The 13,054-nt window shown below is 35.2% G+C and overlaps 2 protein-coding genes across 3 annotated transcripts in view; one reads left to right on the top strand and one right to left on the bottom strand.

Moving 5' to 3' along the window:
• Positions 1-269: 269 nt before the first annotated feature.
• On the bottom strand, positions 270-10,821 carry LOC112043569 (uncharacterized). The gene is made up of 5 exons (XM_024079047.2): positions 10,634-10,821; positions 8,005-8,059; positions 3,484-3,603; positions 2,611-2,765; positions 270-492 (listed from the first exon to the last, which is right to left on the bottom strand). Exons 1-5 carry the CDS (start codon positions 10,706-10,708, stop codon positions 316-318), a joined length of 582 nt encoding a protein of 193 aa, XP_023934815.1. The 5' UTR covers positions 10,709-10,821; the 3' UTR covers positions 270-315.
• A 658-nt stretch (positions 10,822-11,479) lies between these two features.
• The window catches only part of LOC112043568 (putative phospholipase B-like lamina ancestor), a 46,345-nt gene continuing 44,770 nt past the window's right edge, over positions 11,480-13,054 (top strand). The window contains exon 1 of one of the 2 annotated variants that reach the window (XM_024079046.2): positions 11,480-11,686. The gene's annotated coding sequence lies outside the window, so the exon portion shown is untranslated. The remainder of the gene's footprint in view (positions 11,687-13,054) is intronic. The other variant, XM_024079042.2, reaches the window with a different exon arrangement.

Raw genomic sequence — 13,054 nt, 5'->3', positions numbered from 1 at the left:
AATTTTAAGGCTTTCGACCGAATTTCGACATTTTAATTTATGTAATAAACAAGTTTTATTGTTTTTGTTGAAAATAACTAGTCTTTTATATTTTATTGGAGTAAAGGACCAAAGTGCACCACTATTTCTGCACTAAATTGTCTCCAGCGCATGTTGTATTGTAAAAGGAAGATAAACAAAAGGTGGTTTATCTATTTTTTTAGGCTTAGAGGAACGTTTTGTCATGCACCTAAAAATTGTAATGAGTTAAATTGAAAATAAGTAGGCTATTTTTTTTTTTATAAAATTTTAATGGTTTTAAAACTTAATAAGTAACTAGTAACGCCTTCTAGGGCAATGTGTGACGGTGTGCGCGTGGTCACCCGTTGCCCCGCACCGGGGGCACACCAGCGAGCGCAAGATGGGGCAAATGACGCGCCCCTTGGCATCCTTCAGCGTGTGCGTCGTGTACCACAGCTCCGACCGACGATTGTTTCTACAAAACCCGCACTCCTGGAAGTAAAATACCACATAATTAAAAATGAATCTTCACTGAATAACCCGAAGGAACACAGTTTAAAAGTGAATAAATATTATGACCTAACAAATGAACTAACTAAAACTGTCTATGTAGAAGTAGGTGCGAGATGACTACCAGCATAATCTCTCTATAACTTGCTTGCTTGGCCTCTCTAGATGTGCAGCTAGTTCTATATTAGAACTATATAGAGTATCCCACAGTATCCGAAATATAGAGTATCCCAAGCTGCCCTAATAGGATCTTACCAAATTTGGATAGGTAGGGAGAACAACAGGAGCAGAGAAGGGGAGTGTTGATCGATCGTCAAGGAATTCCTTAACCCTACATCCAGTAGTCACCTGTCCTGGACTTTGCTCGGTGTTTTTCTCTCTACCACGCTATGGACCCGGCACGGTGAATCCATGGAATGCTAAGATATTCAGATTTTTAATATCAAATACTTTCTAGAGGCAATATTCATTAGATATAATTGCGTAGATAAATATATATCTAGACAATTGCGTAATATATAGTTCAAATGTAGAAAGCAAACCTGTTTTAAAATGTCTAAGCCTCTGTCTAAAGAGGCCCCATTATTCTGTATCGCCCAGGGCTTAAAAGCTGTAAGACGGCTCCGAACTAACAAAATCTATGAAAAACTTGTACGTAGACTTTCATTAGACTATTTTTTTTTTTGTTTTTGCTATAGACTTCCTAATGAGACTGCAGCAGTGTCATCGAAGTTATTAGGCGAGAAGTTCTGCCATAATAGATAGAAAGACTCTCTAAGCAGTTGAGTGTATTTCATACAGACCAATAAGGTTATGTACCTAGGTATTTTATCATGGTACTAGCTGACGCCGCTTGGTTTTACCCGCGTGGTTCCCGTTCCCGTAAGAATGCATGGATAATATATAGTCTGTATCCTTCCTCGATAAATGGGCTATCTAACACAAAAAGAATTTTTCAAATCAGACCAGTAGTTCCTGAGATTGACGTGTTTAATCAAACAAACAAACAAACTTTTCAGCTTTATAATATTAGTATAGATGTATGTTTTAGTGATCATTAAGCTCAATGGCAAAGGCCATTGGATCAGCTTCCACCTTCACTGTATGATTTTTCTTAAAAGAGCAACAGTTGAGTTTTTGCCGGTTCTTGTCAGTAGAACCTGCCTTCCGAGCTGGTGGTAGAATCTTTACAAATAGTCAGCTGACCTTTCAAAAGTGCTTGCAAACTGAGCCTTGAAATAAATGAATTTTGAAATGTTGAATTCAATAAAAGAATTTTTTGATTTTGATGTCTAATTAGAACGAAATTATGTAAATATCGGTTTTTCGTGAAAATATCATCTATACTTATAATAAATCTGTAGAGAGGTCAATTCTGTACATGAAATATATTTCCAAAATAACTATCAGGGGGTGATTAGTGATCGATACTGATGCCAAAAATGCAATCAGTAAAATTTTTGTCTGTCTGTCTGTATGTTCTTTATAGAAACAAAAACTACTCGACGGATTTTAACGAAACTTGGTACAATTATTCTTCATACTCCTGGGCAGATTATAGTATACTTTATATCACGCTACGATCAATAGGAGCAGAGCAGTGAAGGGAAATGTTGTTAAAACAGCAGAAGTTACTCCATTTTTTAAGTTTCCGTCGCGTGGTAGAATAGGCGTATAGTAGCAGTAGGGTCGGAGTAAAATTAGGGGTAAGGTAGGGGTAGGGTTGAGTCCCTACTTATCCCCTGTATGGTAGGGTAGCTGTAAAGTGGGAGTAGGCTAGGTAGTAGTAGGTAGGGTTTCGCGGACGAAGTCGCGGGCGTCCGCTAGTTACTAATATTATACTACTTTAAGTATATAGGTAATGTCATTTCGTTGAAAACACTATGTTAGACTGTAAAAACAGAAATACGATTTCGCCGCCGTATCGCCAAACGATTTAGCGTTTCGGTACGATGTCGTGTAGAAACCGAAAGGGGTGTGGATTTTCATCCTCCTCCTAACAAGTTAGCCCGCTTCCATCTTAGATTGCATCATCACTTACCATCAGGTAAGATCGTAATCAAGGGCTAACTTGTAAAGAATAAAAAAAAAAGAACCTACGATTTGTTTCTGTGCCGATAGACGCTGCTGTCGAAGGGTCTCCACGTATCTCAGCAGAAGGTCGAACTGGCTCGCCGACAAAGACAACAACGCAGCGCGCTCCATCAACATCTTGCTGTCAAAGTCCGATTGATACTTGGGCTCTGGATCTTTCTCTGCATGATACACAAAAACATTGCTAAATTAAAAAATAATAATAATAAAAAATATATATAAACATACATAATTAGCGGATTCCCAAGACTACGTTCACGGAATATTCCGGTTTTTCAAACCTCGTGGGATCCATGGATTTTTCCAGCATAAAAATTGGCCTATGTTCTGCTCCAAGGACCAATTTATTAAATGGGTTCAGTGGTTTAGCCCTGCTAACGGAAGTGTTACCTACGTTAGCAGGGCCTTTCTTGATGAGTATTGTTTACTCAAGAAAGGCTGTAGTATAGATGGTGTATCTACCATATGCGTTTTGTCCATTAATTACGGGACATCCTGTATATAATTATTACAAATACATTTTTTTTTATGAATTTTCTATGCAGATGATACCAAATTCTATTTATTTTACACATTGCCGGTGGACCAGTTGGTGATCTATACAATCCCTAGTCAATTTTTATAATACCTAGGTAATTCATGTAATGAACAATCATAATTATTCATAATATATGATACGTTATATTTATATGCTAACTACATTACACACATTATACATACATTGCCAGAATCGCCCCAGGTATTGTATACATCGTTTAGCCATAGTAAAAAATACCTGAATTTTACACATTGCCTGTAACAACTAGGTAATATACACACCTATAAATATATACTTTTAAAGTAAGCATTTTGTTTCGTTCCACAAACTATATAACTTACGTGGTTGAGGTCCTTTGCTTTTTGAGAATTTTAAACTCTTGGGAGGATTTAAACTTTGATCTTTAACTGTCACCTTGGCTTCCAACACCGCAGGGTCTCTTTTTACAGCCAGCAAAGCATCTGTAATTATGAAGAATTTATATGTTAAACAAATTATAATTTTAGAAAACCCCCGCCAATATTAAATAGTTAATATAAATAGAAAAAGATACCTATATTATAGAATATTATAAGTTATGAAAAAATCCGGCTAAGTGGGTGTCGGGCCACGCGCATTGTATGGTTCCGTAAATTAAGTTAGCTCTTTAATCCCATAAGTAATGCACAAAAATACCGATAACGATACCCCACACTATAGGATAGACGAAAAAAATGCATCCTTACTTTGCATGTAGGGAAGGAACCCCAATATTTTTTTTTCAACTTTTCTTTTCACCTATTTATAGACGTAATTAATATGCATCCCTTATAGACTACAAACCCTTGAACAAAAATTCTCTATATATAAGTATTCTCTATATATCTACTATACAGCGTATATGCACCTACAAACGCATGTCATTTCATAACTTTTTTCATTTTAAATAATGTATTGTTGTTTTATAAAATATCATTCAAAATATTTTTACTATAACTAATTGTCTTAAGTTTATTAATTAAATTTATTTTCATTAATTTAAGAAAAAAATATTATAATTATTATTAGGTGTGAAATGACTAGCGATTTATACCCTTATTTTAATTTGTTTGATGTATAATTAGAACTAATAAGATATGGAATGCCCTTCCGCCGTCTGTGTTTCCAGACACGTATAATTTGACCACCTTCAAGGCATGAGTGAATAGGCATCTTTATTGCTTACCATCAGGCATGATTGTAGTCAAGCGCAAGCCTATCCAACATAAAAAAATGTAGAATAACTTTCCATCAATAGAAAACCGATGATATTTTTTGTCCTCATGACCTCGTCTATATATATAGACCCCGGCAAGTTGAACCAATACGACAGTTGTCTGCAAAGGTACAATTCGTGGGAGGACACGTGCTGCGTCGTGTGTAGGGATGATGGATATATGAAAAACATCGATGTTGACATCGATGTCAAAATCTAAAGCTCAACATCGATGTTCGATATTCATTACAAACCGAACATCGATTTTGGGTAACATTGATAACTTTAGCACTGATAATTAACAACACCATACAATACAATGAACTCATTCGTAATATATTAAATACAGGTTTATTTATTAGCAAATAAAGGTTGATTTATTAACTAGCGGGTGACCGCAACCTCGTCCGCCCTTAGACCTATTTAATCCAGCCTTACAGTAGTATCGCTGTAATATTGGAGTAACTGCTCCCGTTTTCCCACCATTTCCCTTCACTGCTCTGCTCCTATTGATCGTAGCGTGATAAAAAGGATACTATAACTTGCCCAGGAGTATGAAGAATAATTGTACCAAGTTTCGTTAAAATCCGTCGAGTTTTTTTCTATAACGAACATACAGACAGACAGACAAAAAATTTACCGATTGCAGTTTTGGCATCAGTATCCATCACTAATCACCCCCCGATAGTTATTTTGGAAATGTATTTCATGTACAGAATTGACCTCTCTACAGATTAATTATAAGTATAAATAAATATTTGTGAATGCGTTCATAAAATATGTAACTTGTTTCGTAAGATGCATTGGTCGTGCTTAAGGCCGTGAGCAACATATAGACCGGTCAAATTAAACCAAAAAAATAAGGGTAAAGCTACCCACCAAGCTGAAAATCAGTAAGATTGTTTAAAATATGATTAAAAATAAGAAAGATTCCCATATTTCCCCTGTAAGGAATTTTTTTTATTCAAGGTCAAGGTTAAAAAAAATAGTTTTTCACGATTTTCAGCAAAACGGTAAGTTTAATCAATAATATACCTATGGTAAATTTGTAGACCACAAAATTGTCTACAAAAAAAGTAACAATACTTATTTCCCTACGACATCTTTTCAATCAGTGCTAATATCCATTATTTTGCAATAGCTTTAAATTTAACAAGATCACAACTGACCCGTGGTCTAGCCTACAGAACCCACACCCTCTGGAATCGGAGGCAGAGGTCAAATCCGCTGGGCTATCACGGTTTTATACCTACATAATTATAATGAAATTCTTTAGTTGAAAGGAAACATGAAAGTTATTATTCAGGAATTTCAATTTCTGGGAATAAATATTTAATTTATGGAGATAGGTTCGTTTCTCCATAAAATTTCCACGTTCCGATAAAATCCCGTAGGCGAGGGTATCAGGTTATATAATATTTATTTATTAATTTATTTTAAGACTAGCGATCGTCCCGCGGTTTTGTATAAACAGTTTACAATTTACATTTTACTTTTAAAAACTAGCAAACGCTTTGCGGTTCCTTCCGCGTAGTTCACGTTTCCGTAGGACTAAGGGGATAAAATATAGCCTATGACACTCACAAATAACGTGGCTTTATATTGGTAAAAGAATTGACAAAATCTGTTCAGAGATTACCCCCCTACAACCTTACAAACACAAATTCACAAATTTTACCTTATTATAGGTAATGTTATAGTATACATTATTTGCTATACTAATAATATAGCAATAAAGTCAATTATCAAAAAGATTTTTGGGTTATTTCAAAAATTCTTTCAGTGTTAGATAGCCCATTTATCGAGGAAGGCCCCATATTCCTACGGGAACGGAAACCACGCGGGTGACACCGCGCGGCGTCAACTAGTTATTAAACTGAACCAGTAGTTCCTGAGATTAGCACGTTCAAACAAACAAACTCTTCAGCTTTATAATATAAGTATAGAATATAGATTTACGTTATACGTTTAGGTGCCTACCTCATTAAAAGCATAAAAGCCAAAGTCGAAGTGAAGCTAAAAATCAACAGCATGGGAAAAGCATGTAAAAGTTCTATAAGTTAAGTGCCTTTTTGAAAACATACTGATTTACATTGAGCCAGCCAAAGCATATATTTCGTACTAGCGGACGCCCGCGACTTCGAACCATGGATTTTTCCGGGATAAAAAGTATGTGTTAATCCAGGCTATAATATATCTTTTCAGCTAATTCGGTTCAGTAGTCGAGGCGTGAAAGAGTAACAAAATCATCAGTTTTCGCAAATCTCGGGAAACCATGAATTTTTTCGGGATAAAAAGTAGCTTATGTGTCAATCCAGAGTTAAATCTATTTCCATTCCAAATTTCAGCCAAATCGCTTCAGTAGTAGCGCGTCAAAGAGTAACAAACATCCAAACATCCATACAAACTTTCGCGTTTATAATATTAGTAGGATTGTAGGATGTCTGTTGAAAAATATCTAAATATCGTGTAAAAATTAAAATGTGTTCAATAGACAGGATCATGTGGAATTATTATATTATAATTTTCCTTGAACTTCCTTAAACCTTGACCCAGTTTTCAGCGGAACGTGGTTAATATTACCTTTTTAACTAGATAAAGTATTTTCTTATTATTTTTCTAATAAATCTACTTATAATAAAAGCTCTTTTGTATTTTTAAAAGCTTTAAGCTCAGATGGATCTTTTCTTCTATCTAGCTATTATATTCTTTTCAATATTGTATTACGGAAAGCGAAACCTTGACCCGAGAAACAGATTGTTTATTCATCATAATCAGCCTATTTTAACAGCCAGGAGCTACATGAGAGCCAGGCTACCTTTCGTATAGGAGAGGGGATATGGAGCTTAGACCCATCACGTTGCTTCAAAGAGGATTGGTGGGCTTAATATTTAATAACAGCTAATATAGATTATTAACTCTATTTCAGCTGTTATTAAATATTTATGATAATTTGATTATTCGTTCGTATGATACTGTTTTTTTAATAATGAACGGTTTTTACTAAGCAAACTAATAGGATAATTGACACTTTTTTACCCTACCCTACCTCTACCCTACCCCACCCTACCCTTTTTAATTTTTTTCTGTCTTAAAAACCTTCTCCTGTCAATAACAAAACACATCAAAAAAGAGTGAAATCGGTCCACGCGTGATGGCGTGACGTGGCGTGACCAAGGGAAATATGGACTCATTTATATATATATAGTTATTAGATTTTTTTAGATCATATATTGTTTATATAAAAATATATCTATATCTAATTGTTCTGGACAATGATCAGACTCTGAACAATGATGGTTCGGAGGGAAACGAGAGAAAGACAACAGAAAAAAGAACGCGAGGAATGATAACTGATCGGTCAGCACGAAGTAATGCTAACCCAGGAGTTGTGGGGGTTATTTTTAGTCCGTGCGAGTCGGACATGCCCTGCCTGACGGCATCACGGCAGAAGTTCGTTAGGGTTATTTTCCTCCCCGCGAAGAAGAAAAAATAAGTGCACATCGAATATGGCTTTATTATAAAATCAATGATGATTATTATTAAAGCATTAAAAAATGTATACCTATATTATATGAAAATTAAAGAAGGGTAGTTAAGAAAGTAGGTATTTAGCAGAAGTCCTTACCTTTTTGCAAGTCAGCCTTTTTGTTTTGAAAAGCTTGTTTCGGCGATCTTGATTTCTGAAATAAGATTTTTTTTAGCAGAATTTAAAAAAAGCTAATATTAGTGTCGTTTAGGAATCTGAGCCGTGATAGCCCAGTGGACCTCTGCCTCGGATTCCAGAAGGTGTGGGTTCGAATCCGGTCTGGGGCATGCACCTCCAACTTTTCAGTTGTGTGCATTTTAAGAATTTAAATATCACGTGTCTCGGATGTTTAAAACGGTGAAGGAAAACATCGTGAGGAAACCTGCATATCAGAGAATTTTCTTAATTCTCTGCGTGTGTGAAGTCTGCCAATCCGCTAGGGCCAGCGTGGTGGACTATTGGCCTAAGCCCTCTCATTCTGAGAGGAGACTCGAGCTCAGCAGTTAGCCACATATGGGTTGATAACGACGAACGGAGTATAATGAACACATTTTAAGATCTATTTACAAAAGAAATATTCTGAAAATATTAATTTTAGAACACATGTTCTTTGAACATTATTAATTAATTTTTGGTAAAGAATATATCCACAGAGTTATGGGAAATACTCCCAAGCATCCTATATGTTCTCAAACAAAAATCGAAAAAAATATTCTTGGCTTGTATCCGCCCGCCAACAAAAATGTTTCAAAATATTCAATGTACAGAAATTGACCTGTTACAGTTTTATAATAATTGTATAGATTACTTGGCAAATTCATACTGAATTTAGCTTTGGGTTAGTAACCCAAAAAAAAACCGAAATAGGTACAAGTGTTAGCATACCACAACTATATTATATTAATTTAAGAACCACCTCCATTGTTTCGTCGGTTAAAATAAACCAGGTATAGGTACATACTTAATGTTACTCTTAATTAACTCTGAGTCTATTCAATGGGCTATTTGGAGACCTTGAAACTTAGATGAGAGGTTACCTATGTTTTGATGTAACAGCCGTAACAGGTTAGGTCCGTAAATGGGTAAGAGTAGGTAAGTACTGAAACTTTATTACGGTATTCGGTGACAATTTTTTGGTCAACAGAAAATTCAAGTAAGTTAGTAAGTAACAAATTGCAACATTATGACGAAAATTAAAAATAGGTCAACCATGCTCGATGAATAATGACAATAATTATGTTAGAATACCAAAAATTCTAAAAAATTCTAAATTCATTTTTGATACGTCAGTTGACTATTTGTAAAGATTCTACCACCGGTTCGAAAGGCTGGTTCTGCTGAGAAGAAACTAATATGAACAACATCTGTATCTTCTAATTTCTTCTATCCTTTATATGTAATTATTATTATTAAATAATTTCATATGTCACCGTAAAATTGTAAATACCGTTAGATTATAATCTATCTCGCGGAATTGTAAACTTGTCAAAAGATTGTGAATTGTGTCGAAAACTCACAGATGATGGAAAGGTATTTTATTAGACGGCCGTGATGAAAGGATTTTACGATTAACGGCAGGTCTTGCAGCTGCAAGTCCAAGGGAAAAAGGTAATAAAAAACAATTTTCCACGCACATGAATTCGCGGGCGACCGCTAGTAGGTAGGTACGAGTATTACAAAAAAATCTCTAAATATGTATTTAGTTACAATACTCCTCCGAAGTTTGAGGTAGGTCACAGAATAGATTATCTATTTTTGATGTGATAAACCCCTAACCATCCCAATTTCGTTTCAACGGTTAACGGTAGAAAGTAGGTCAGGTAGGTACTTAGTCTATAATTAATTTTGATTCCTTTGAGTGTCAAAATAAAAGGCTTACATTAAATTAGAAGTTTGAATTTTCACAGCTTCAAGTGACCTGAGTACTCTATACCTACCTACGGCTTTAATTTCTCCTCCACGCTTTCCCAAGACGAAGGGTCTTGTCAAGTTGGCAGATAGACGGACAGAGTAATATTTTGTTAATTTCAACTCCATACCTCTACGCGTTCCGGTGATACCTAAAGGATCTTGACAGACAGACAGATGGACAACAAAGTGATCTCAAGGCTCTGTGTCTGAGGTAAGGAAGTTACGGAACCCTAATAATCAAAGTACCTAGAAACGAGATAATTATGACCTATCCGTTTTCAATGTATAATTTCATATAGGTATTATTATTAAACCGTTAAAAAATTTGGTGTAATAATGCTGAGAAATTATAGATTTTTATACAAAAAGATAAGTAATTAATATATTTGATATTAAACTTGACAGATTAGTAGCGGAAAGCGCAGTGTTGATCGACCCCCCACTAAGTGAACCGAGGACATCAAGCGGGTTGCAGGGAGCCGCTGGATGATGGCGGCTCGAGACCGTTTTGTTTGGAAACCCATGCAAGAGGCCTCTGTACAGCAGTGGACGTCCATCGGGTGTTAATTATGATGATGACGAAACTTATCGCCTACGTGATAACGTGGCGTGTAGATTTAATAAGAGTTTCCTGGTAACTCTTACCCAAAGAAGATTAAGTACTCTTCAAATACAAGTAGTTATAATTATGGGTTCCGTTTTTGTACTACGTACGTTCGGAACCCTAACGAGACAAAATAGGTTATCGATTTTATAGGCGCTTTAAATGATTTCAGATTTCAGTAAAACAGTTAGTAGCAATTTATTTTCTACTTACCTCTTTAGAGAGGATCGATGCTTCTAGTGATGCGTTTCGAGTATCAAAGTCTTCGATGATCTTGTTAATGTCCATTTTGAGAAGGAAAAATAAGTTTGAGACTCTTACAACAAGTGATCTGTTACGAGTCGCCACGTAGTTTTTGATTGCTTCTACAAAAAAGTTATATTATCTAAGTACCCTCAATATGTTCAAAGGATTAGGTACTTTGTTAATTTTATCTGTTATTAGACATAAGTTTTAATTATTATTATATTTTGGAAAATACACTATTTAATTATTTATAACCCTCTAAGACATTATGGTGAACTACAATTCGTTAAAATTACAAATATTTACAAATTATTAAACTACTAGCGTCATCTATTAGCATTACGTGAAACTATGTAGTCAATACCAGCGACGTTTTCTAAAGGAACCGCGAGAACTCGTAATGTACGTATAGTCGAACAGATGGCGGCACTAGTCTTAAAATTGAAGATACTGAATGGTCTGGTCTCGGTCTGTGTAAAATTAAGTTATAGCAAAATTAAGAATGTATAGTAGAACCCTTTAGAAAAAAATAAATGTATAAAAACGGCACGATGCAACTTTATGAATTACAATAATAAGATTCGAGCATCACATAGAATAAAACAAACAACTTTTTTCTAATGTTTTATGTTACGAGTAAACATGATGTATTATAGAAATTAGTAGCTAATAGGCCACTAATGCCCTAATAAAGATTAATTAAAACACCAATAAAATGTGTAATATTTTATTAATAATAATTTGATGTTCTTTAAATGCGACATTCGCATGTTATAATTGCTCGTATTATCTAGAAGCGCCGCCCGTGGCTCCGTGCGCTTGCGACGACCACCGATCGACGATCGTAAACCGTAAACCCTAATCGACAATCGTCATTTCGATGTAACAAAGTGCGGTCGTGTCTCCCAGGGCTCATTGTAGTTCGCACGAAAGCCCTTACTAGTGATATTCAAATGTAGTCCCTTCTGTGTGTCCCACGTCAAAGGCCACCTGAATTTCGAGAGGAAAATCGATGCACACGTAAGTTGCTATGGTTTTTTTTTATATTATTTTACATTGACATATTGCACAACTACGTACAATAAAACGTAAAGGATTTTCCTGAAAAACTCACTGTTATAGATGTTGCCTTGTGCCAATTTTCTCATTATTTATCAGTATACAATGATCTCAATTGGAACACTTTCTCTTACCTTGCTTAAAGTAAATCTGATTGTTTTCAATGCAGATTTCTCTTTGTATAGAAAATAATGTAATAATACAAAATGTTACGCTTTAGATAATTCTTATACTACGTATTCTATGTGTTTGTAAAAAATTAGTACGTTTTTGGAATCGTTGAGGTACCCATGTCTAGACGTAAGGCACTTGACCTCAATCGGATTGTGAACCGAACAATGTCCCCTCATTCGGTGGAAACACGTGGTTCGTATATTTAGAACGTTGCGAGGCGGGACACGCTTTTTAATATCGCAAAACGTTCCTCACAATCATTTATAATAATTTATATTTCATGTAAAATTAATTTACAACGACAAATCTATACTAATAATATAAAGCTGAAGATTTTGCTTGTTTAATTGAACGCACTAATCTCAGGAACTACTGGTCCGATTTTAAAAATTCCATCAGTGTTAGATAGCCCATTCATCGAGGAAGGCTATAGGCTATGTATTATCCGCGCATTCCTATGGGAACGGGAACAACGCGGGTGAAGCCGCGTGCCGTCAGCTAGTAGGGAATATTTTCTAAATACAATTCTTAAAAGTTCTATATAACAAATTTTAAACAAATTTTTAGTCGATATTGACACTTGGGGTCGATTGATCCCTCGGGTGTTGGCAACAACAATTAAATAAATAAATATAGGGGTCGATGAAGTTTTATATTTGACCCTCTCGTCAAGCAAGTTCAATGAATAAAGAAATGGGGATTGCTTTTGAGTGTAATTTGGGATGATATGTTTATACATAGCTATAGACTATTGACATCATAATCCTTCCTTATAGAAAGCTTATCCTTACCTAAGTAAAAAGGATTTGTTATTCAATTTAAATAGCGTTTTAGGGTTCCGTTGTCCATAAGGAATCCTTATAGTTTCGTCCGTCCGTCCTTCTATCCGCAATTTAGCGCAGACATTATTACCAGTTACCACTAGAAAGCTGTAATTTAACATGAGTATGAACAATAAAATTGTCAACAAAGTCGTACAATAAAATCTTGAAAAATGTTTTTTTTTAGGGTAAGTACATCCCCTACATGAGTGAGAATGATTTTTTTTTTACTAGTTTATCTCAAAGTGCGGGGTATCGTTGGATAGGTGTTTAAAATACATGAGGGGTCTACTAACACTATCTTGCGATTCTGGGATTCGTTTGTGAAATATTA

Source organism: Bicyclus anynana, chromosome 14, assembly GCF_947172395.1.
Source record: "Bicyclus anynana chromosome 14, ilBicAnyn1.1, whole genome shotgun sequence".
Classification (NCBI taxonomy): domain Eukaryota; kingdom Metazoa; phylum Arthropoda; class Insecta; order Lepidoptera; family Nymphalidae; genus Bicyclus; species Bicyclus anynana.
Note: the sequence above shows the minus strand (reverse complement) of the source record. Positions and strands in the feature narration are given on the sequence as shown.

What these genes read in the sequence shown, in the direction of transcription:
- LOC112043569 (XM_024079047.2), bottom strand. Translation starts at nt 10,708, where the DNA reads ATGGACATTAACAAGATCATCGAAGACTTTGATACTCGAAACGCATCA. An exon ending in AAAGGCTGACTTGCAAAAAG is followed by an intron (nt 3,604 to 8,004) that starts GTAAGGACTTCT and finishes TCATAATTACAG; the next exon opens with ATGCTTTGCTGGCTGTAAAA. An exon ending in TATCGGCACAGAAACAAATC is followed by an intron (nt 493 to 2,610) that starts GTAGGTTCTTTT and finishes TTTTACTTCCAG; the next exon opens with GAGTGCGGGTTTTGTAGAAA.